A 25,124-nucleotide genomic window follows, 5' to 3' on the forward strand; every position below is an offset into this window, starting at 1 on the left:
GCCAGTTTTAAAGTAAATGTTCCATAAGTAAGACACGTTTTTCACTTCACACATTTTGTGTTAAAAATAAGATCACTAAAGAGGTTTATGTAAAACCGAAATGTTTAAATTAAACGTTGTATAGTAGGATGGGAGAATATGGGACACCTTCGGCGCATAATATCCGAATATCTTGATCGTGTTTTAAACAGTTAACAACGGTCTATGGGAGTCTTGGGCATATAGTTTTATAATTCTTTGGGAGTTCCTTGTTTACTACCACATTGGCTGAGAAAATTGAGTTCAAATGTGTCCCAACTCCCCCCAACCTACTACATCTTAGATGCAGGATGTCATTTCCATTGGAAGCCTTTAGGCAAAGGACCAAATCTCGAAGAGGCATCCAGCGGAATGCATGCGATAGAAAATACTAAGTGGACGACATACCATTATAATTGTTGTCCATGCACTGCTACCAAAAAATATCGTTTGATATGGATACATTACAAACGCGGTTCCATCAAGTGACATGAAAACCCACAGAGTAGCGTTCGTGATCAACAGAAACATTACAATATCACGGAGGCGACACCGCAGTTTATCTGGTCGGGCGACTCTCGTCTCTTTCACGATTTTTAGAATTGATTCTTTAGTAATGGGAGCAGGCACCTCAAGCTCCAGATCACCGGGTATCGTGTCTTCATTACTCTGAACATCTTGTTTCTCAGTTTCTTCATCGCCGTCTGACGTTATCACGATCTGTGGCGTGTCTATTGTCTCTGTGTTAAAATAAAACATAGATTTTTTAAAGATTGTTTAATACAATATTATAAGGGTAGGAATAAATTAATGGATATATAACTTTGGGGTAATTTTTGGTTAGATAACTCTGTAAACATTCCCTGTTTAGTGAAAAATTGAACGAGAGAAGACAACGAAAACATGTCCTGTCTCAACCCACTCTACTATAAAAAAAAGAGAATGGAAATAGCAGTAAAACAGCACTTGTTAAGAACACGCCCAGTGTAAAGATTGGACACCTTTAGCACATATTATCCAAATATCTTGATCGTGTTTTAAACAATTAACAACGGTATACGAGAGTCGTGAGAATACGGTTTTATAATTCTTTAAATGTTCTTCAGTCAAATGGGACGAGAAAATAGAACGAAAAGGTGACCTATCTTCCCCCACCCTACTATATATTATTCTAACAACTGTAGCTTATAACTTACCGCTGCCAGCTGCTGGTTCTTTGCATGTTGTGTTCTGCGGTTGAACAGATAACGTTGTGTTATGGTTCATAGCTAGCTCAGTGGTTTGATATCTTGGTTGGTTGTTGGCGAGTGCTGAAACAACCGAGGTGATAGAAGCTCGCCTACTTCTAAGGTAAGCGTTGTTATCGAACCCGGACACAATACTGGAGCCATCGCCGTCGTCGTTGTTGGTTCCTTTTAAATGGTCGGTGATTCTGAGAAATAAATTGACGCACGATTTATATTTGTTGGCGGGGATTGGCGGTGCCTATTCCGGCCAGAAAGTGATAAGATCTTCGGTGTTAATATGCGTGTACCATATTATGCAAGCAACAATGAATCTGCTATAAGTTAATCCGCTACCACGTAGTAAGGAATACTGTGGGGTAAGATGGAATACCGTTAGCACATAAAACCCTAATTTCCTGATCGTGTTTTTAACAATTAAAATTTTTAACAACGCTCTTTTAGAGTCGTGAGGATATACGGTTATATAATTTTATAAATATATTTTGTTTGCCACCAAATTAGAGAGAAACTGCAAGTAATATAAATGTAGTTGTCTTGGTATGCTTACCCCTTTTTTAACTCTTCGGCAATTTCTTTGGAAGACACTGAAACTATTGGTTCACGTTGTAAACCATAGAGAAGAAATACAATCTACAACACAGTGATAATAAGTGTAACCTACTAACTACTACAATTGTAGACTTTATTTAAAGTAAATACAGCGTTTTTTAGAGTTGTAAGGATACGGTTATAGAATTTTTAAATATTCTTTGTTTACTATAAATAGAACAAAGATAAAAAAGAGAATGAAAACATGTCTCATCTTACCCCACTCTGCTATATAAACTATAGGGGTAAATTCATATATTAAACTAGAACATGAACTTGACCGGTTCACAACGGCTAACATTATTTATCCCTTAATATTAGTGACCGATTTAATTTAAAACGTCGGACGTCTCTCCAATGCTGTTGAATATAAACCCCCCCGTTGAAACGTCGACAAAATCATAATGGACGTCTTTAAAATTGGGCTGTATTATTTTAATATGCATAATATTAAAAGCAACTATTGCAAACACGCACCTGGAAAATGCACTGCAGAATATCAACGAGTGGGCCAGCCAACGTCACGCCCCATGACGTCACTTTATTATCGGGCCCAGCTATTACAGCGAGCAACGAAAATATGTTGGACACCATTGGCCCGATGAGACATATGATGAGAAGTATTTGGTCCAGGAATTCAGATTTTTCCAACGGTCGACAGATTATACGGAATAAGTAGAACCCATAGAAACACGCAAGTAACATGCTCGTTTCTAAACCAATCTGTAAGAAACGTAAAGTGTTTGAATCTATTTAAAGTAACCACACTTGTAATTTAATATGAGTCTGATATGAAGAAATAATTGCAATAAATTCCAAAATAATGTGTTTTCTGAAAGTATATGAAATGAACAAATTAGTGTAATTTGCTTTATCGTCACATGGGGTGGCAACGACAGTCGTTATAACACGGGTGTTCTGTTTCATACACCTCGTGCCCGTTTACGAGTTACCACGCATGTACCTTATTTATCCTCGCATGGCGAGGCAACGACAGTCGTTATAACACGCCCGTTCTGTTTCATACACCTCGTGCCCGCTACCAAGTTACCGCGTATGTAATGATAAATAAAATTTTATGTTTCAAAACTCACCAAAAACGATTGATAGACAACTAGGTTTGATATCTCACTGAAGTAACTTCGATCCTCCGGGCTCAAACTTGAAGAAGTCGTCCCAAGAATTATCACAATAACGACAGCTACAAATAGTGCGAATCCACCGACCGCAGCCCCTATGTTCAACAAATATGTGGTTGTAATTAGGGATGGGCCGAATCGAATCCGGTTCCGAATATTCGGCGTTGTTCGACGCATTTTTTGGTATTCGATCGAATCCGAATATGCCACACAGGCACTACTAAATGCGCCAAAACAGTAATTTCGTGGCCGAATGAATATAAAAATTCTTGATTTTACAACCAACAATCACGCAGATTTCACATTAGAGTTTGTAACGTAACCCACTCCAAACAAATTTCGTTCGTTAGGAATTTACTCTAGGAAAGTAACGAATCGCAGCGCCTACGAACTACTTAATGGCCTATGTTTCCGCGTTTGATTTGGTAATTAAATGTGAAAAATTGTTAAACTATCTTTTATTTTAACATTGCAAAATCTTCTGTAACAGTTATAAATAAATGCTGTTTAATTTTTTTACATTAATTTTACTTCTTGTAACACTGTAGTTCACGAAACTCGTAGTCTTGTGCGGTCTCTTTGATCGTGAACCACGTGTTCGTTTGATCAGAAACCACGTGTTTTGTGCTATTTTGATTAACGTCTCCGTCCGACTAAAACCGAACGTGTGCGCGTGAGCCTTTTCCCCTTGATGACGTCATTAGCTTTCGGACTGCGGCTATTCTTTATGGCCGCTCTCGCAGAGGGTTAGCTTTATACAATGTCCGATTCCAAATATTTAAAAGTTAACGAAACCATCACGATTTAAACATTTTGCATGCCTGGCTTCAGGGTTCAGGTATATAGTATCAAAAAACGAAATGTGAATTAAATTCGACCGTAGTTATAACGAGACATCTACTCGTCAATACAACGTTTTAATCTGTCAAATTTTTAATTCTGGATCTTATAATAGTTTAAAAACCGAGTAAACCTTTGATGGCATGTGGCCAATAGCGGTGCTCCACCTTCTATCTGCATTCGGCCAGCGTTGATTGACATGTTTTTAATTAATTTCTCGGCGCGCAGATAACGCTACGATAGAACGTTACCAAAAGAAACGAAAGTGATATGCACCGGTTATACAATTTCATTTGTTTCACCACAGTGAATTAGGTTAAATGACGTCATCGAATATTCGGATTCGGTCGAATATTATACCGTAGATAGCTTGGATCTCAGCCCATCCCTAGTTGTAATTAGGGTAGAATGGGGAAATATGGGACACCATTTCGATCTATTTTCTTGTCCCATTTGGTTGTATTCAAAGAATTTTTAAACCGTATCTTTGCGACTCAATAGACCGTTCTTAATGGCTCAAAACACAACAAGGATATTTGGATATTATGTGCTAACGGTGTCCCTGTCAATGCCCCACCACTAGGGGAACAAATAAGTTACATTCATTCACCCATGGCCTTATAACTTACCCGTATATGCGGCATAGAACTTGTAACTTGGTTTTACGACTCCCTCGCACGGCGGCGACCGCTTTCCAATATTTGCCCATGTTATGTACAGTAGGGACGAAGCCACTAAGCTGAACTCAATAGCAAAGGGGAAAAGGAATTTCTCAGCGGCGTGAACAGTTGTGCAGAAAGTGGTGTGACATGCACACGGGTCAGCTGCAAGTGGAATAATTTAAACTTAACCTCAAAGACGTCGTTGCTTCCATTGTGGGTGTATGTGTCCTTGGGAAAGACATTTAACGGCAATTGCTCCAACCCTGTTGCCATTAATGGGCTGTCTAAATTATCAGCCATACAAAAAACAATCACCCGCAAAGTTACATATGTGGTAACTTGTAAGCGGCACGGGGTGTTTGAAACAGAACACAATACTATATGTCATTGCGGATGAACTCTTAACTAGCGTATGTAATGTTGCTTGTACAATATGAAACACGAATATTACCAATGACGATCTTATCCCTTTTTGGCGGGAATAAGCATCGCCAATCCCCGCCAACCTATACAAATATGAATCGTATGATAAAGTACAACGGGCATGACGATGCAAAAATGTCGATTTTAAGCCAATATATACATTATGCCCGTTTGTATGATCATGTTTGCAGCCGTACCCGCTTTCCCTTTATTGTGACGTCAGTAAAACGTATTTGTCATTTAAGTAAACCAATTACCTTTATGATTTTACCAGAATATTATAAAAACGACAGTCGTTAAAACGCGCTATGAATAAAACGTGTGGAACGAACCGTTAGCTAAAAAGCATGGCTGTTGAAATTAACATGAGGCAGCAAATTCACATATAATGTAACTGTCATATCCAGTCATACTCACAATGACTGTCAGCAGCTTTTGAACCGTTGGAGTTCGTTCCAGCATAATGGTGAGGTTCTATAGTGGTGGTGGCGACTGTATGGATCAAATAAATATTATTTAGTTATAAATTGTAATGTAATATTTTGCTGACAATTTGGACAACCAATTAGTGACCACTAAGTTGGAGTAATTGTCGTTAATTGTGCACAAAAAGGCCCACAATGGTAGCAGTAACGAGCCTTGAACCCAGAAACTCCGAGCTAACATAGTAACCACTATGCCAACAACACTTAATATTTATTTATTTAATGAGACGTACAATATTTCTCTCCTAAGTAAATAGTAAGCTAAACAAACTAAAATATAAAACAATATTCAGAACATAAACTACCATATAGCAGGGTGGGAAAGATGGGACACCTTTTCATTCTATTTTCTTGTTCCATTTGATAGTAAACAAAGAACATTCAAAGAATTATAAAAGCGTATCCTCACGACTCCCATAGACCGATGTTAATTGTTTAAAACACGATCAGAATATTTGAATATTATGTGCTAAAGGTGTCCCATCTTCCCCCAGCTTAATATAGATATATGGTAGTTTAACTTACCAGGTTCTGGGTTGGTTGTTTTATTCAACGCCGCGACAGTTTCATCAATTATGGCAGCGATCCAGAATGACAGGTTGACGGCGATAATGTACATCAAACCAGTGCTACAATATATTTATTTTAGAAAGTGTTTGTAATATTTATACTCTCCTATAAAACAGAAGTGTATGAAACGCTACACTCGTGTTATAACTGTCGTTTTAAGGCCATGCGAGGATAAACAAGTTAAATTCATTTATTTTATATGTATGGATATTAGTAAAAAAATGGAAAAAAATACAGAAAGGTAAATATTGTATATACACACAATACAAATGTAAATAAACTATATAGTGGGATGGGGGAAGATGGGACACCTTTCATTCTATTTTCTCGTCCCATTTGGTAGTAAATAAATAAAATTCAAAGAATTATAAAACCGTATCCTCACGACTACAGTAGACTGGTGTTAATTGTTTAAAACACGATCAGGATAATTGAATATTATGTGATAAAGGTGTCCCATCTCCCCCCATCCTACTATATATATAATGCACTACACACACAAGAAGTAACTTACCGTGAGCCAGAAGAGCAGTTTTGAATGTAAACCTTTGAATATTTGAAAAGATATTTCACTTGGACCACAATAAACAAAGCATGGAAGAATGAAACAGCTATTTTGATCTGAACATCTTTACAAATAGATGTGTTGACCATAAGATAAGATAGGAACTGTAAACCATCCATCATAACAACTGCTAAGCCAAACAATACAAGAACACCTGTTGTATGAATAAATGTCACTTATTATATTAAAAATGAATAATTGTAAATTGTTTTATTCTTGCATGGCAACGACAGTCGTTATAACACGGGTGTTCTGTTTCATATACCCCGTGCCCGCTTACAAGTTACCACATATGTAACTTATTTATCCTAGCATGGCGGGGCAACAACAGTTGTTATAACACGGGTGTTCTGTTTCATACACCTTGTGCCCACTTACAAGTTACCACGTATGTAACTTTGTGTAACTTTTTTCTGTTTGAATAAGAGTCTGACGATGCCAATTAGACGAAACATATCTCTCTAGTACAACGCTTGTTGGGCTTAATTCTTTGTCGATTACATTTTCGTAGCACCGGGTCCTGACTATGTAACTTTGTAGGTGATTATTTTATGTTTCAAGACATTTAATAAACACCTTTCAGCCATCGGTTGCTGCTTCGGTTAGTTTTTGAAAACTTGATTTGTGCTTGACGGAAAACTCCTTTAAGAATGTAGTACGTGAACCACAGGAAGCCAGAAACATAAAGGGAGAGCATGTACTCGTTCTCTGTGCGCTCGGTGATCTAAATAATAATTTGGGTGAGTTATTTCTATTTTTTATTATTTATTTTTTTTCTCCAAAAGTTCTATTTTTAACATGGGTGCATAAAACAGTTCATTGGGTAACGAATCAGTTAAGAATATTATAATATGTACTACTCAGGTATAATGGTTCCATAAAACACGAAAACACGAATTTTCTGGTCAGTTTTAACCCAAACATAACAGCCCATATGTATGATATGATATTACTTTTTAAACGATAACAAAAAATTAAAGTATGATAAAAATGCTTTAATTTTTTGTTATTGTTTTTGTTATAGCATTTTATCATACTTTAATTTGATTATATTTAATAAATAATACTTTTTTTAATTAAAAAATTAATAAAATTTTTCTTTCAAATTTTTAAACCCAAAAAACTTCTGTATCACACATACCGATGTTGCCAGGGTTGCTGAGATTTTGATCACTAATGTAATAATAACCACAATCATGGCTTGGAGTCCTGACCAAAGATTCAAAGCAGCATTTCTTCTTTCAGTGAATATATTTGGACCGATAACATCTCCAGCAGATGAAGCAGCGTACGCCCTGAATGTTACAGTGAATCAAATGTGTTAAATCGTAAAAGACATGTTTGAGCATTTTTAATTTAAACATTTTAACTTTTACAGAAGATTTTCAAATTTAAATACTTTAACACTGGTGGCAGGAGGGCAACGACAGTCGTTGTCGTTATAACACGGATGTTCTGTTTCATACACCTCGTGATAGCTTTCGAGTTACCATGTATGTAACTTTTTTATCCTCGCATGGCGGGGCAACAACAATCGTTATAACATGGATGTTCTGTTTTATACACCTCGTGCCCACTTACAAGTTACCACGTATGCAATTTGGTGGTAATTTACATCAAAATACTTTAATATTATACTTTAAACACAACACCACACTAACTTACTGAACATGTACAGTAGTTGAACCTCTCCTGTAAGCATAATGGCCGTCCTCTACTCTCTCAATGGGCAAGTTTGAACCAACGGTTCCATTTGTAAGATTGGTTGTCCCACTTTTGTCCTCAATGTCAGCCATCGCTAAAGCTTCAACAAATGATTTTCAATAGATTTATATTAAGTTTGGTACAAAAAATGTTTAGTTTGATACAACATATGTATAGTACAATACAAAACATAATACAACTTTTTTTGTTAATCTCTTCAAATATAGTGATAAAGATCAGACCAATTACAACAGAATAGTTGTATATATATATATTAACAACAAAACATGGAATTAACAGCAAAACAGTCGTGATACATATAACAAAATAAGTATGATACAAAATATAGTATGGTATAGTGGACAATCTTTTTAACTCTACCTGCTGATAGGCTTTCCTTTGTAAAATTTTGATTCTTTTTCTCCGCAGCCAATCCCAAATGAACTACTTCCTAAAAATGCAGAAATAAGTTTTAAAATTTATATATACTGTTACATTGAGCTAAAAACAACATGGATATTTGCACCAATTTATGCAAATGCCAAACTGTCATTGGTCAGGTCACAGTAAGTCAATATGTACCTCTATTAGTTTTGACATCTTTCGTTCTTTCACTTCGTCTTGAAATAAATCCCCACAAAACTTGACAGAACCTCATTTATATAGATTACATACATCACAGAAGTTTTAATTTACAGTGCACAGGACTATGCACACACAAGGATATATACGGATGTTTGAGCTTCATCCCTGGATTCCCAGCACAACTTGTGGTGAAACATTAACTTACGCCTGTTATTTGTTTGCACATGTTTTGTTCTCCTTATATTGACTTTTTCTCGAAAAGACCTACTTACTCAGCCCCCTGTATTGGTATAATAAATCCATAGTTCAAAAAATTGGCAATGACACAAGTTTTTTATCCACATAAAAGTAAAAAATCCTTAATTTTTTTACTAGAATTTTTTTCTACATCACTTTTATCTCGGTTTTGTTTAACCCAAATAAATGTTAACAACTTCAATTTATAAAACATGTTTTCTTAATGTATATCCACAATTAAAAAACAAACATATATTCACACAAAATCATCAGTTACTATTATTTTCATGAAACTTTGTTCCCAAATTTCAGAAAAAATAGTCTTGCTGTATAAATAAAGAAATGCAATTTGTTTTATCCGTAATTAAATATATGTAAGATTCGATTTATGACTGATAAACCACAGTCGTTATAACATAGGTGTTCTGTTTCATAACACCTCGTGCCTGCTTACGAGTTACTACATATGTAAATTATTTAGCCTCACATGGCGAGGCAACGGCAGTCGTTATAACATGGGTGCTCTGTTACATACACCTCGTGCCTGCTTATAAGTTATCACAAATGTAATTTAGTAAGTAATTAACATTTAGGCCATTCTTTGTATAGTTGACAATTTAGACAACCTATTAGTAACCACTTGGTTGGAGCAATTGCTGTCAAGTGTCTTGTCCAAGGACACATGCACCCACAATAGTAGCAGTGACAAGCTTGTGGAGTGTAAGTAAGAGTCCCACATTATACAACACTGCCAGGGCACCAATAACCGAGTTTGTTCACAAGTTTAACGATACAAAAGTATCAAAATTTCCATAATTCCCATGAACCTTGAGTCACCAATGCACAAGAACCTCATTTTACTGAACTTGTTTTTCTCCATCAGCAGTTTCATCGGTGTCTGCATCATCTCCTGTATCTATAGTAGCTTGCGACCGCAATAAACCTCGGCGCTTGTGCACTTGGTCTTTATAATCCATCTGTTTCGATACTGAAGCTTTTGTTAAGGGAACTGTATTAAACGAACTTCTCCGTGAAGACAATGAACCTGTCTCTGTTAAAACTGTGTATCTCTCCCTTCTTATAGGGATGGGACTCCCATGGTATCTTCCAGGGTCCGGATGACACGACACTCTTCGATAGCTTGCACCGTCAGACGTATAAACGAGGTCTCCATCATAAAAACAATGAGGTTTGCCCTCACTAGGTATAGCGAACGACTTTCTATACTTTTGATACCTATCTGTTGTAGCATAGCGTAGTGGGCTCAAACTCTCAGTTTCTGATGGTTCCTGTTTCAAAGTGTTTTAGTTTATTTACTTATTTTTTATCAGCTTCTCAAACTGGGGTAACAAACCTCAAGGGTGACCGAGATTTCACCAATTTCACACAAAGTACTTCATATATTAAGCTATTATCCATGAAGGGTTGCGGAAAACTTTACAAGAATAAAAGGGATTTTGAGATAACAGAAATGAAAGCCTTTAAAAAGAGTTGGAAGCAAAGTATTTTCGGAAGCTCTGATCTAAACCCAAATTTAATTATAAATATTCATTTACAAGCTTCTACCTGTGTTTCTGATGATGACGCATATTGGAAATGATGTCGTTTAATAAACTGTGGTCGGTTGAACTGAACAACACTTCTCTTCATGTATCGGGGATCTGGGAATAAACATTGTCGTTGTGTTTAAATACAAACATAATATATCATTGCTTAGTATTTTAACATAAACTTTTTTCTAAATTTCTTTAAAATTTTATGAATTTTATTTCAAAATTTGTTCAAACATGGCAACAAAAAACAAATTGATTAAAACTGCGAAGAGAAGGAAATTAGCAACAAAATGATAATTGTTAAAACACGATTTAAGTAAAACTTCTAATGAGTTGTATTTTTTGTGAAACACCAATATACAAACTTTGTTTTTTGTTGGTATCTTTAACATGGCTGGCAGATTTTTACACATGAAACACAGTAACTAAGATCAGATTAATTCAAACAAAGAAGAGGAGATCAGCAGCAAAATGGCAGTCTTTAAAACACGCTACGGGTAAAAACTAAAACTAATCCATTGAGTTGTTCTTCGGTAAAATACTTAAACACAAATTTTGTCTTTTTATTGGAATGCCCTTTCAACATGGCTAGTTTACTTTACAAATGAAACTCATGCACCAACCTTTCCACAATAAGATATTGATCAGGTAGAATAACCTTCTCGTGTAAATCCATCGTTCGTGGGCGGGGTATTGGGGGGTCAACTCGCACAAGCATGGGTGAGGTGGGGGGAGCTGGAACACAGACATTGTTAAGTTTATTAAACAAATATTGTTACGTTAACTTGATAACTATTGTAAGTTAATCAAATAAATATTGTTGGTTCAATAAATATTGTTTAGTTAATTGAATAAATATTTTCACAAAAGGAACTGGAAAACAGTTGGAGGCTTGGAACTAAATATTTATATAACTTGTCACCGGGCACGAGGTGTATGAAACAGAACACCCTGTTATAACGACTGTCGTTACCTAGCCATGCGAGGATCAATAAGTTACATATGTGGTAATTTATTAGCATGCATAAGGTGTATGAAACAGAACACTCGTGTTTAAATAAGTGTCATTGATTCATTCAATAAACTTCTTCTTTTATTTGCTCAAACACAATTAGAGCTTACCAGGTTGATGGGGATTTTCTCCTTGATGTATTTCACTAGTATCGCTATGGTTGTCTTTTTGCAGATCTTTTAATAATACATATGGGCCTAAAAACAAAATTATTATATGAATAAAAATAAATTTTGTTTCAAATATCCGTAAACCAATCAAAGTAAATAAATCATTTTAATTTAAAAAAAAAATCTATGTAATAAAAAAAATCTATGTGAAATTTTTTTAAATGTTTTTAATAAAGTTTAAAACCATTTTGATAACATTAGGTTTACTTTGTTACCTGTAGGAATCCCAGTTTCATGGACAATCCTTGATAATTTGTTGGGGTTTATATTCTTCAATTGACAACCATGTGGGGGTGTTTTCCTGTGTGTAACACATAACCAAGTTACATTTAATTTAAAATCAACAATTATTCTGGTACGTCTGCTACCGGGCATAATGTAAATTAATAATTTAGCCGCTCATCTTGTATAAAAAACAGAGGTCTTCTGAGGTCTTGCCTGATGGCAGACAAAATGTCGGAATTACACTACATTTTTATACCAGATAAGCGGTTAAAAGATTATTTAAAATAAGCAGTCAATAACCAGCACAGTGGTTAGCGTGCAAGGTTTTAACTAAGAGGGTATGGGTTCAAGACGTGTTGTTGCTACTATTGTGGGCGTATGTGTCCTTAGGCAAGACACTTAACGGCAATTGCTCCAATCCAGTGGTCACTAATGGGTTGTCAAAGTAGGCGTCATACATTAAAACAAACAGTGTTGTGGTGTGGGGTTTTACGTTTCAAGTAATATCGCTAATAATACGATTTTTCAGAAACATACTTAAAAGTAACAACAACGACCATAGTAAATAAGTGAATAATATTTTACTTTTGTTGATGTGGTGGTTCAATCTGACTCCCCTGTTGCTTTATAGATGTTCTTACAATGTTGCTTACGGAAGAACCTGTCTCTTCACATTCTACAGTTGGAGGTTTCATGTGAAATAAACCAATCATTTTCTAATCCTTAGTTCTTATTGCCCAACCAACAACTTTTCCATTCTATATAGGTTAGGGTCCTTGTTGAAGACTTGGGTTTTAGGCCAGGTTTGGCCATTACCTCAACCCATACCTTATTTTTTTATTATTTTTTACCGTAATTTTGAAATTAGCAACTTTAAATTTTTGGCATACCAAAAAAAAACCTGTTTTAATGTTTTCACCATTAAATCATATTTTTATATTTACACCATTTACCAAATAATAGCTGTTGAACAATTTAAACCATATTTTGCCTGTTTTACACCAAATTAAGCTACATACCTTCCAACACGTCAGTAGATTCTTCCAAATATCGACTCAGTTTATCCTGGAGTATTTGTGCAGTTTCGTTTCTCAAGCTTTTTTGTTCGCTAAAATATTAAAAAATTTTTCACCACATGTTAACAATTGAAATTGGAGGGCCATGAAAATTGCTATAGCACCAGCGGGCTGGATTATTTGTCAGCCAGACATTAGAAAAACTAAAAATTTCTAACAAAACAATCACGCACGTTGCATACGTGGTAACTTGTAAGCGGGCACGAGGTGAATGAAACAGAACACCCGCGTTATAACAACTGTCGTTGCCCCGCCATGCGAGGATGAATAAGTTACATACGTGCTAACTTGTAAGCAGGCACAAGGTGTATGAAACAGAACACTCGTGTTATAATGACTGTCGTTGCCCCGCCATGCGAGGATAAATAAGTTACATACTTGCTAACTTGTAAGCAGGCACGAGGTGTATGAAACAGAACACCTGTGTTATAACGACGGCCGTTGACCCACCACGCGAGGATAAATAAGTTACATACATTGTATTCTTCAGCGAGTACGAGGCTTATGAAACAGAACACCCGTGTTATAACGAATGTCGTTTTCTGGCCATGCGAGATAAAGCAAGTAACATACGTTATATTCAAGTTTGGAACATTAGTAATAATAATATTATCTGCTTACTTAAAATAGTTGTCTTGGTCATTACTTTGATGATTGTTATGAACAATAACCTGATGTTCCATGGAAGATCCCATGTCACATTCATCCTTCAGTATATAAGTTGATTAATTTATTGAAATATTACGATTTACAATTGTATATTAATACGGTAAATGTGGAAGAAAATTGTTGGTGTAATTGTTTTGTGCTTGCATAAATATGCTGGCAGATCTCACTTACAAAACATACACCTGAACCTGGCAGCAACATATATATATATATATATGTTGCCTAATGCATAAATCTGAGTTATAAAATTATATTTCTTATTTAGCATTATTTATTAAAACAGATACCTATGTAACTTATTTATCCTCTCATGGAGGGACAATTTATGTCAGCCATAACATCCTTTTTTTTACAAAACAAAATAGCATAATTAAGAATTGGGTTAATTGTGGGCCTGTGTTATATACCATGCTATACTGTAAACAAATATTATATAAACATATAAAAAAGTAACATATTTTTGGTAGGCACATACAATGATAAAAGCAATCATACCATGTCTGCGTCTGAGGTATTACTATTTGCTGCGGCTTCAAAAAGAACTTTATGCTTTTCGTGGTCAACATATTTAACTTCTGGTTCATTCAACTTTGACAAACGAATAGATTGTCTATTTTTCTGTTTAATATATTAGTTAGTAAAGTTTACAATATTATATGGAAGCCGGATTACCTTTTTAAATGGCTTTACTTGTGTAGTTTCAACTTTTTTTATTGGTTTTACTTCAGGAGAAGATGTTCTAGCTTCTATAATGGGCTAAAAATAAAATGTTCTAATATATACCAAACTAATACAATATCCTCTAGCTGGAAGTTAACCGGTTAAGACTCGATGCTTCTACCATAGTGGGCATATGTCTCTTTGTTATAACAACTGTTGTTGCCCCACCACAAAAGGATATATAAATTTTATACAACATAGAGGTAGTTTCTTACACTATTACAATACAAAATAACATACTGTGAGTGAAGGCTTAAAATCAGAATCATTATTTTCGCATCGCATCTGCTTCTGTTGTTGTCGCTTTCCTTTAAAATAATGAATGTAACTTGTTTATCCTTAACAGTCGTTATAACACGGCTGTTCTGTTTCATACACCTCGTGCTCAAGATTTAACTTTTTAAATTGATTCAACCCAGCTGTGACTTCGAAATACTTAGCCATACAGATAAACAATCACCCACTATGTTACATTTGTGGACCTGTAAGTGGGCATGAGGTGTATGAAACAAATCAGCCGTGTTATAACGACTGTCGTTGCCCCGTCACACGAGGATAAATAAGTTACATTTATACCTGCACCCAACAGGAAAACACTCTTCTTCCCTTCCTTCCTTTCATAATGAAGCTGAAGTTTTAGCCTCGCGTTGGCTTCCTTGGAAGATCGGGCAACAGCTTGAAGATAGTAGATGATCATGCTAAACAACAAAAACATCTTTCTAAAAAAACATATTTTTATGCTAAACATATAAACAAAATAACATATTATATAAAAGTTAAACCTCATTATAACATATATAAATAAAAAAAATTAAATAATCACTCTCAACGTTAGGGCATGAGGTGTATGAAATAGAACACCCCTGTTATAACGACTGTTATTGCCCCACCACAAAGGGTAAATAAGTTACATCTATTCATTAGTTCATTTTATATATAATATTACTTACAAAAGCAGAAGAATTGCTGGCAGAACTACCACAGGTGTAGTGAGATAACCCAACGCTTCATTTAGCCAAGATGGAACATCTTTTTCCAAGGTTTCTAGAAAAACTTAGGTTAATCTACTTACATGTAACCTATTTGTCCTCGCATGGTGGGGCAACGACAGTCATTATAACACGGTTGTTCTGTTTCATACACCTCGTGCCAGCTTGCAAGTTACCACGTATGTAACTTATTTATCCTCGCATGGTGGGAAAACGACAGTCGTTATAACATAGGTGTTCTGTTTCATACACCTCGTGCTCACTTACAAGTTACCACGTATGTAACTATTTATCCTCACATGGCAGGGCAATGACAGTCATTATAACACGGGTGTTCTGTTTCATACACCTTGTGTCCGCTTTTGAGTTACCACGTATTTGTCTAAGATATGATGTAATTGAATTGTTTGAATTGAATACTGAAATCCAACCTGTAACTATGGTATGCATCCATTCCCGGTTGCGGAAAGGTCCGCAGCTCGATGGAGGATGCTTCACTATCACCCACACTGTCGGTAACAATGATAGAAACAACATGAACAACAACATGGACAGGTAAAAGTTGTTGGATCTGAAAAATATTAAGGCTTGATGCTGCTACCATTGTAGTAGTGTGTAAGACTTGTATTTAGTAAAGAAATATGTATTGTTTAAACTGGCACTATCAGTCTTTTATTCAAATAAAATTTATTTGAAATCCTTATTCAAACTTCCTAACTGTACATTGGGAATTAGATACATTTTTGTTTTTTTTTGCAAGTTTTTTTCCAAATTTTTTTTTTTTAAGTTTTTTTTTGTAAGATAATTATTTAAATTGACTCCTTTTAAATAAGAGTCTGATGATGCTAGTTTAGAAAAAATTTATCTCCTACAAAAAACAGTTTTTCGGACTTGATTTTGGTTTGTTACATATTTCGTGGTACTTGAACCTGACTGTTTTTGTTACGAGAATCGCCCAACTTCATGAGCACTATATATATCAGGACCATTTTTACTGAATTCACCAGTTACATTCACGGCCTACTAGAGAAACGGCTTTACTATTCCCTAACTTCATGAGCACTATTAGACTGTAGATAGGTCAGGGCCAGATTCACCAAATTCCTCACAGTTAAAATCTACATGCTTATAAAAAAAAGCCAGATTCATGGGATTTATCATAGTTATGTTGATCATTATGTTTCTCACCTTGAAGCTCTAAACACTCTTTGATGCGGAACATTACATGTGACCACTGCCCAACTCCTGTGATATAAATATAAAGATTAACCAAGTTTTAAAAATACATGGTGGTGATTTAATTACCCAACATGGGTATGCAGGGTATACATGTATGCCCAGGAATCAATATGACATCCTATGTGAATAATGTGGGTACAAAATATTGGTAATAACGCATCAATTAAACAGGTATTACTATTAATGAATGTAGATGTATCAATGTATGTACGTAACTATCCTCGAGGGTTGGAAAACGACAGTCGATAAACACGAGTGTTCATACACGTTGGACCAGCTTAAGAGTCACCATGTATGTTACTTTGTGGGTGATTATTTTTTGGGGAGGTTTTTTTTATGTAATTTAATTTGGACAACCCATTAGGGACAACTAGGTTGGAGCAATTGCTGTTAAGTGTCAAGATGGCATACTGTCTAAAGAGCACCCTGGTATGCAAAAGATAGGTCCCGATGTTTGATGCTTATTATCTCGCCTAAATCCCTGGGTGTTGGGGTAATGGGCCACAAAAGCTTGATGTTGGGGTAATGGGCCACAAAAGCTTGATGTTGGGGTAATGGGCCACAAAAGCTTGATGTTGGGGTAATGGGCCACAAAAGCTTGATGTTGGGGTAATGGGCCACAAAAGCTTGATGTTGGGGTAATGGGCCACAAAAGCTTGATGTTGGGGTAATGGACCACAAAAGCTTGATGTTGGGGTAATGGGCCACAAAAGCTTGATGTTGGGGTAATGGGCCACAAAAGCTTGATGTTGGGGTAATGGGCCACAAAAGCTTGATGTTGGGGTAATGGGCCACAAAAGCTTGATGTTGGGGTAATGGACCACAAAAGCTTGATGTTGGGGTAATGGGCCACAAAAGCTTGGTGTTGGGGTAATGGACCAACTCTAGTTTAAACCCCAGGTCATCGACAAGGACCTCACCCATATAGAACAAAAAAAGCAAGTTTGAAATTGGTGTTCCTACCTGACATACATCATTAGTGTGAGCTTGATGACATTAATAGTCGGCAACACAGGGCAAAAGAACGACCCAACCCATGTAATGCCTTGGTTGTAAATGAGGTGTAAAACATTTTCCGCAATTTTGAATTCTCCGTATTCCGGCTGTGAATAATAAAAACAACTTTAAATTTTTTATTGGTTTATATTAAAACATTATTTTATGCCTCGTAGTGGTTAGTGGGCCTACCTTTCATCTAAAGGTAATGGTTCAAGGCTCATCACTGCTACCATTGTGGGCATATGTGTCAAGTTACATTTGTGGTAAATGGTAAGTGGACACGAGGTGCATGAAACAGAACACCTGTGTTGTAATGACTGTTAGTGCCCTCACAACGCAAGAATAAATAAGTTAAACTTGATAAATAATTAAAATAACATTGTTTTATGCAAACAAGTTACAATTACTAATTATTGGTTAATATGATGTACTTACAAACTGACTTTCCATATCCCAACAACAACATCTGTTGACGTAACGAACGAACAAAGCTCGGATAAAGTCAACAATTAATATCGTAAGCAACGTAGATATCAGATCAATGACAGATAGCTTCATGAGTTCCTATGAATATAATGGATTAGAATTATAACACATATGCATAGCAGTTAATATGACACAGTTGTTAGAGCTTTTTTGTAAGCAAGGGATTAGGGATCTGAAACACATGTATATTAGGATTTAGCAGTCAAGCAATTTTAGACACTTTTACTCAATTAGTTTTACCTGTAGCATGTTTTAATGATTGTGGTTTTGCTACTAATTTCCTTCTCTTTATTGTTTCAATTAATTTGATATATGATACTTTATTCAAAGAAATATAAGTTTAAGAGTAACATGTAAGCTGGTACGAAGTGCATGAAACAGAACACTTGTGTTTAACTACTGTCGATTTCCCATCACGCCAAGATAAAGCAAGCTACAATAAATTTAATAACTTTTATATTAATCTTTTTATAATGTAACGTGCCCATTCATTAGAGCCATGCTCTCTTGCTATTCTTACTTGTCCAACGTAAGTTTCCCAACATTCAGTTCTTTGTCCAGGACTTCGACTTCCGTTGTTCATTGCTTTATATTCGCCACCTTGAGAAACATTCACGTCTTGGTAAAAAATCAACTTTTCAACCAAGGTTTGGTTTCTTGGAGTTTCAGTTGTGTTACCTGTGAATGATTAGTGGAAGATAAATTATATCTCAAACTTATTTATTAATAAATGAATGTAACTGGTTTAACTCCCGCATGGCGAAGCACTGATATTAGTTGTAACACACATGTTCTGTTTTATACACTTACTTGACTCAGTGTCCTATTTTACAACTTACGTACGTATGTAATTTTGTAGCTGATTAATTTTTAGTGTTATAATGTATGGGTGACAATTTGGACAACTTATTAGTGACCACTGGGTTGGAGCAATTGCCCTTACTGTCTTCCTTAAAAACACACACACGCCCACAATGGTAGCAGTGACGAACCTTGAACCAGCAACCTCTGGGTTAGTGTGGAAATACTAACCATTGTGCCACAGCGGTATAAATATAATGTATATTTCAATATTTAAATCCAAATCCTTTTAAACAGTAAGTTATCTTACTTGAATGAAGCTCTGTATCTTCCAGGTGTATTTGAGCGGTGGCTTCAGCAACATGGCCGAGTAACCCGATCATTAGAGAATAAAGATTGCCAAGATATAACATGAGTATTCTCGCCAACTAAAGATAAAACATGGATTGAAAATTGTAACAAAGTGAAATTTGAGGGAGTTGGTGGCAAATAATAGTCTAAGGCATTATAGAAACACTTTGTTCAGCACAGAGTTTACACAAATGAATCCTAAAAATTTGTGGGTAAAAGCCTAAATCCCTTAAAGGAGCAATTGCCGTTAAGTGTTAACATGGCATACTGTCTAAAGAGCACTCTGGTATGCAAAAGATAGGTGCCGATGTTTGATGTTTATAATCTGGCCCAAATCCCTTGGTGTTGGGGTAATGGGCCACAAAAGCTTGGTGTTGGGGTAACAATTAAGGGCCCACAAAGTTAGATTTACCTCCTGAATAACAAAGTTATATTTACCTGTATTCTTAATGTGTTCCTTGGATGATATTTCTCCATTGAACCAATAACCTCAAACAATGATGGCGTGATCATTGTAACGGCTGTCACCACAATACTGACCTAAAACACATGGAAGCAAATGTTATTAATAAGTAATATTTACAAGTATGATCATATATTATAACAGTCAATATTTTTAATATAGCAATGTTGCTTAAATTCTGGGCCACAGAATGAAAATTTATTGTTGTTTGGTGCCCAATGAGTTACCACGCATGTGACTAATTTTTGGGAAACGACAATCATTATAGCACGGATGTTCTGTTTCATACACCTTGTGCTTACAAGTTACAATGTATGTTACTTTGTGGGTGATTGTTTTTTTAATGTTTGGTTGAAAATTTAAACAACCCATTAGTGACCACTGGTTTAAATCACTGTTATAGACAGCAGGTATTTCTCAGTCAAATCATTCACCTCATTCTGTTCCCAGAAGTTAGACCCCCCTCCTTCCAATTCAAGTTCCTGTGCGCGACTCACAGCAAACTGAATGCTATACAGACTTCCAGCCAATAGCAGTAACACGAGGATGTTTGCGACAATGCGTAGAAATATAAGAAGATTCCTCTTGCTAGAAACATATACAATATAAGTTTCATTATTTTTTTATTACCTAGTTTCATTATTTTATATATATATATATATATGCTGCGTTATTTAAAATAGATACATGTTCATTACTTTAATAAATATTTGTTTGATTTAACACATATTTTTATATTGTGACATCTATATTTTATTCTTCTGATGCAAATTAAAAACACAAATCCATATTTTAAAACGGAAACAATTTTATTATGTGCAATCAAGCAATTTTGAGATAATTTCACCTGTCTTCTTTCTTCTCTTTTTCTTGCTCTTCCACAATGGCCTCCTGTCAATCAAATACATGATGAAAAGTTAAGTAAACAAGACTCGTCAAAGGACCCGTTTCTTCTGTAAACAACTTTACATTTGTTAAAAACTTTAGTTGAATTAATAGTGTTAAGCTATTGATAAACTGTTTTGGTACACCCTCTAGCCTAGAGTTTTGGGTTCGAGGCTCGACGCAGCTAGGATTGCTGACGTATATGTCCTTCGGCAAGACAATGAACAGCAACTGCAGTGGTCCTTTACAGATTGTCCAAAGTTTACATTTCAAAAATTCAAAATTCCCCCAAAACCAAACTCCCGCCAAATTACATATACTTGTAAGCGGGCACGAGGTGTATAAAACAGAACACCCGTGTTATAACGACTGTCGTTGCTCCGCCATGCCAGGATAAATAAGTTTCATTTATTCATGAATCATTTATTCACTGACCCTTAGAACCGTTGTAATCGCCGCTGATTTGTTTTCAGCGGTTTCTTGGTTTCCAATCGTGTAATCCCAAGAAGAGAAAAGCCGCCACGAGAATGTGTAATCGTCCTCCGAAGAAGAATTCCCGTTCAAGCGAGAGTTTTTGGCCATTCTACAAAGAATGAATACATGTAGCATATTTATCCCTAGCGTGACGTGCGGGGTAATGACAGTCTTTATAACACGGGTTTTCTGTTTTTTTTTGTTTCATACATCTCGTGCCCGCTTACGAGTAACCACGTATGTAACTTTGTGGGTGATTATATTTTGTATTTTTTTATGTTTTTGTATGGCTGTCAAGATGGACAACCGAAAAAGATTTATGTGCAAACGGTACCCCATCTTACCCTACAGTACCATAACCCAACATTCTACTCACTTTCTCAGTAAAGCCATAAAACTGTACGCGAACGTTGCGATACCAACAAGAAAGTAAGCGAGAGGGATCCTGTAGCCGTTCCCAACCACCCTGTCGTTGGTGTAGTAGCCGTAAAACAAGACTGAGTGTTGTAAATGACCGCCTGCAAATTAGTTTATCATGTTGTGTGGTGGGGTAAGATGGAACACGTTTTCATTCTATTTTACTCGTCCCATTTATGGTAATAAACAAAGAACTTTCAAAGAATTATAAAACTGTATCCTCATGACTTCCATAGATTGTTGGTAATTGTTTAAAACGGGATCAGGATATTTGGATATTATGTGCTAAAGGTGTCCCATCTTCTCCACCCCAATATATAGCATAGAGTGGGGTAAGATGGTCTATGTTTTCATTATATTTTATCGTCCCATTTCGTAGTAAACAACGAATATTACAGAAATATAAAACCGTAGCCCCGCGAGTCTAAAAGAGCGTTTTTAATTGTTAAAAACACGATGAGGAAATATGGGATGCGCCTCAAGTGAAGAGTTTATTATATGTTTGGGTTAATATGAAACGTAGCAAAACATACCAAGCGACCAAATCGTATGTAAATTCCACGTGTCATGCTTTTCGCTGGTGGGAATTTGTTTATACGTTGCTGAATCATTACCGACCAGAATCTGTTGAAATTTGTAAATTAAGTTGAAACACGGATTTTGGGCCAGTTTTAATACAAATGTGAAAGCCTATATATAAGATTTTCTTTGGTAACGGTAAAGAAGATCGAAAAGTTTACAAAAGCGAAACGGGACAGTATAACGGTAGAACGACGGTCGTTGTAACACGCTTATGGGTAAAACCAAAAAAATGATTAGATAAAATGGTGCCCGTTACATCCGCTAAGCAACACAATAAAAAATCAGTTAATTAAACAATATTTAAGTTCTTATTATGACATAACATGAGCATCTAGAGTTAAATAATTTTCCTACCTCTGGAACAACCAGGAACGCAGTCGTAATAATCCCCATTGTGACGTTGATTTGAACAAGCCAACGAAGGAAAATAAAATAAGAAGCGACTCCGGAACCGAAATAACCTTTAAGGAAAGTTATTTGCGTGGCTAAACACAACAACAGCATGATTGAATGTAAGCTGCTTATCCTCGCATGGTGGAGTAATGAAGGTCGTTATAACTTGGGTGTTCGGTTTCATACACATCGTACCCGCTTACAAGTTACCACGTATGTCACTTATTTATCCTCGCGTGGCGGGGTAATGGCAGTCGTTATAACACGAGTTACCAGGTATGTAACTTTGTGGGTGATTGTTTTCAGTGACAACTGAGTTGAGGCCAAAGACGCATACGCCCAGAATAGTAGCAATATTAAGTTTTGAACCAACAACCTCTGGGACAGGCATACTATAAAACCAGTTTGCCAAGGCACAGACATTGCAACCACCTGTTCTCAGCCGCGTGTGGGCGCTACAGAACTTACTTTCAATTCTTTTTATCCTCATATCCCAGGGTGTAAGCGCTACACCAATGTTGTTCACTACTCGTTTCAGTTTCCGCCATGCCTGAAAATTAGTTATAGTAGAGTGGGGGAAGATGGGACACCTTTAACACCTAATATCGAAATAGCCTGATCGTGTTTTAAACAATTAACAACGGTCTGTGGAAGTCGTGAAGATACGGTTTATAATTCATTGAATGTTCTTTGTTTACTACCAAATATAAAGAGAAAACTAAACGAAAAGGTGTCCCATCTTCCCCCACCCTACTATATATATATTAGCTTGGTAGAAACAAGTAACCGGTGGTAATAAGGACTTTTTTACTTCACATTCTAAGACGTGAATTAAATAAAATAAAGCAATATTAATTCGTTTCTTCGGTCAGGGTTTCTAATCAAGATCCGAAAAAAAAACGAACAAACAGAAACTAAGAGTGAAATTACAGCCGTTTTAATACGAATGGTAACATGAGCACAACATTTTTTGATAAAGGGCGTAACCGTAACACCTTGACACGACATATGTACTGCTCCGGGGTTTCTAAACTCATATATGTTAATAACACAAAACAATGTTTTTACCTCCTTTCCAGCTTCGCTGTATTCTTTACTTTTCGACAATCTTCCTTCGTGTTTCTCAACGTAGCGTCTCGCTGCCCTGAATGAAGTTTGTAAAAAGTGGGGTGAGATGGGACATGTAGCAATATAGTAGAGTGGGGTAAGATGGAACATATTTTCATTCTGTTTTATCGTCCCATTTGGAAGTAAACAAAGAATATTATACAGAATTATTTAACCAGATCCTCATGACTCTTAAAGAGCGTTGTTAATTGTTTAAAACACAATCATTAAATATGGGATTTGGGTGCCAACGGTATCCCATCTTACCCCACAGTATTATATGAAGCCCATATGTAACAAACGTTTTGTTTGCTTTGATTGCAACGTATTGCTACGCGGTGAGTAAACAAATTATATGAAGTTGGTTCACCGGTCTAATTATTTGCTTGGTATGTCAACATGCCCGTAAACGCATAGGTTGTGTTGTTCATGACAATTTAGCGTTTCGTGGCAGAGATGAACTTCATAACATGACTTTTCATATATAGTACTGTGGGGTAAGGTGAATATACTGTTCGCAATTAAATCCCATATTTCCTGATCGTGTTTAAAGAATATTTATTTTGAGAGTTCTATAACCGTATCCCCGCGACTGTAAAGTGTTGTTATTTGTTTAAAACAAGATCAGGAAATATGTGATTTTATTCTAACGGTATCCATCTTACCCACAGTGCTTTACACACTTACTCCAAAACTTTCAACTTCTTTTTCATGGGCCAGGGTCGTGACCTCACGTTAGCGATGATATCTTTCTGTTCTTGAATTTTCTCAAGAATTTCCTTCGGGTCGTTGTCTGATACGTCATCGTCTGTGATTAACTCTACGTCGCTGTCTCTGAAACAATAAATCTGATCAGTTGTTATTTTATTTAATAAGGCTTAAACGAACTAAAAATGTAACTACTATTTCGACAGTGACCTATACGTGAAAACAAACAAGTAAAATAATTAAAAACAAACCAAACGCATACACTAACTTAACTACAGTACTACTGGCAAAGCAACACAAGGAAACTGAGTAACTTGCAGAACAAAATGCGAGAAACGTAGGAATGTAGATTACAATGCAGCGCGCGGTGCGTTAATTAAAGGCGCCGGAATGCATTGCATTGCAAGAGGCGGGATTCACTACAAACACTTAAAAACTATTCAGCTCTTTTAACATTTATTTGCGTATCGTTTTTTCGACGCCCTAAACAGGCCGTCTTTACCGAGGTAAATAAAACTCAAACACAAAGTGTTTTTATATAAGTTAAAGTGCGCCCTACTATACAACTTACTCGTCTTCCAACGCAGCAACATATGTATTGGGGAGGCTTGAGCGACGAACATTCTTATTCAATGTTCGCTGTCTTCGTGGTTGTTTCCTTTTTGTCGATCTTCGAGATGACATAATGATGAACAAAGCTTAACTTCTACCCAATACAAGGTCCTTAAACAATCGTATAAAT

At 36.0% G+C, this 25,124-nt stretch overlaps 2 protein-coding genes across 3 annotated transcripts; both read right to left on the reverse strand.

The window, feature by feature from the left end:
• Positions 1 to 6: 6 nt before the first annotated feature.
• LOC100177810 (proton channel OTOP2-like) lies at positions 7 to 9,110 on the reverse strand. Of its 2 annotated transcripts, none has more exons than XM_026837715.1 (14): positions 8,847 to 9,110; positions 8,623 to 8,692; positions 8,203 to 8,341; positions 7,679 to 7,832; positions 7,114 to 7,261; positions 6,487 to 6,691; positions 5,928 to 6,031; positions 5,335 to 5,409; positions 4,462 to 4,656; positions 2,948 to 3,087; positions 2,331 to 2,576; positions 1,813 to 1,895; positions 1,215 to 1,450; positions 7 to 758 (listed from the first exon to the last, which is right to left on the reverse strand). In XM_026837715.1, exons 3-14 carry the CDS (start codon positions 8,331 to 8,333, stop codon positions 352 to 354), a joined length of 2,124 nt encoding a protein of 707 aa, XP_026693516.1. In that variant the 5' UTR covers positions 8,334 to 8,341; positions 8,623 to 8,692; positions 8,847 to 9,110; the 3' UTR covers positions 7 to 351. The 2 variants fall into 2 exon arrangements, with proteins under 2 accessions (XP_026693516.1, XP_002124049.2); XM_002124013.5 differs by having other exon boundaries at positions 8,824 to 9,110.
• LOC100182605 (transmembrane channel-like protein 3) lies at positions 9,107 to 25,124 on the reverse strand. Its single transcript, XM_018814700.2, has 30 exons — positions 24,954 to 25,124; positions 24,362 to 24,508; positions 23,636 to 23,711; positions 23,036 to 23,117; positions 22,529 to 22,635; positions 22,126 to 22,216; positions 21,552 to 21,693; positions 21,137 to 21,284; positions 20,664 to 20,707; positions 20,251 to 20,404; positions 19,792 to 19,893; positions 19,313 to 19,430; positions 18,722 to 18,879; positions 18,151 to 18,279; positions 17,680 to 17,819; positions 16,666 to 16,722; positions 15,909 to 16,048; positions 15,439 to 15,532; positions 15,065 to 15,186; positions 14,729 to 14,796; positions 14,441 to 14,524; positions 14,264 to 14,386; positions 13,721 to 13,806; positions 13,043 to 13,131; positions 12,609 to 12,699; positions 12,014 to 12,099; positions 11,739 to 11,825; positions 11,240 to 11,351; positions 10,630 to 10,724; positions 9,107 to 10,352 (listed from the first exon to the last, which is right to left on the reverse strand). Exons 1-29 carry the CDS (start codon positions 25,064 to 25,066, stop codon positions 10,670 to 10,672), a joined length of 3,045 nt encoding a protein of 1,014 aa, XP_018670245.1. The 5' UTR covers positions 25,067 to 25,124; the 3' UTR covers positions 9,107 to 10,352; positions 10,630 to 10,669.

This window comes from Ciona intestinalis, chromosome 14, assembly GCF_000224145.3.
Source record: "Ciona intestinalis chromosome 14, KH, whole genome shotgun sequence".
NCBI classification, from domain to species: Eukaryota; Metazoa; Chordata; class Ascidiacea; order Phlebobranchia; family Cionidae; genus Ciona; species Ciona intestinalis.

What these genes read in the sequence shown, in the direction of transcription:
- LOC100177810 (XM_002124013.5), bottom strand. An exon ending in CAGCAACCGATGGCTGAAAG is followed by an intron (nt 6,692 to 7,113) that starts GTGTTTATTAAA and finishes TTCATACAACAG; the next exon opens with GTGTTCTTGTATTGTTTGGC. An exon ending in AAAAGCTGCTGACAGTCATT is followed by an intron (nt 4,657 to 5,334) that starts GTGAGTATGACT and finishes TTCCACTTGCAG; the next exon opens with CTGACCCGTGTGCATGTCAC.
- LOC100182605 (XM_018814700.2), bottom strand. Translation starts at nt 25,066, where the DNA reads ATGTCATCTCGAAGATCGACAAAAAGGAAACAACCACGAAGACAGCGA. An exon ending in ATCTACTGACGTGTTGGAAG is followed by an intron (nt 12,700 to 13,042) that starts GTATGTAGCTTA and finishes CTCCAACTGTAG; the next exon opens with AATGTGAAGAGACAGGTTCT. An exon ending in GAACCACCACATCAACAAAA is followed by an intron (nt 12,100 to 12,608) that starts GTAAAATATTAT and finishes TGTTACACACAG; the next exon opens with GAAAACACCCCCACATGGTT.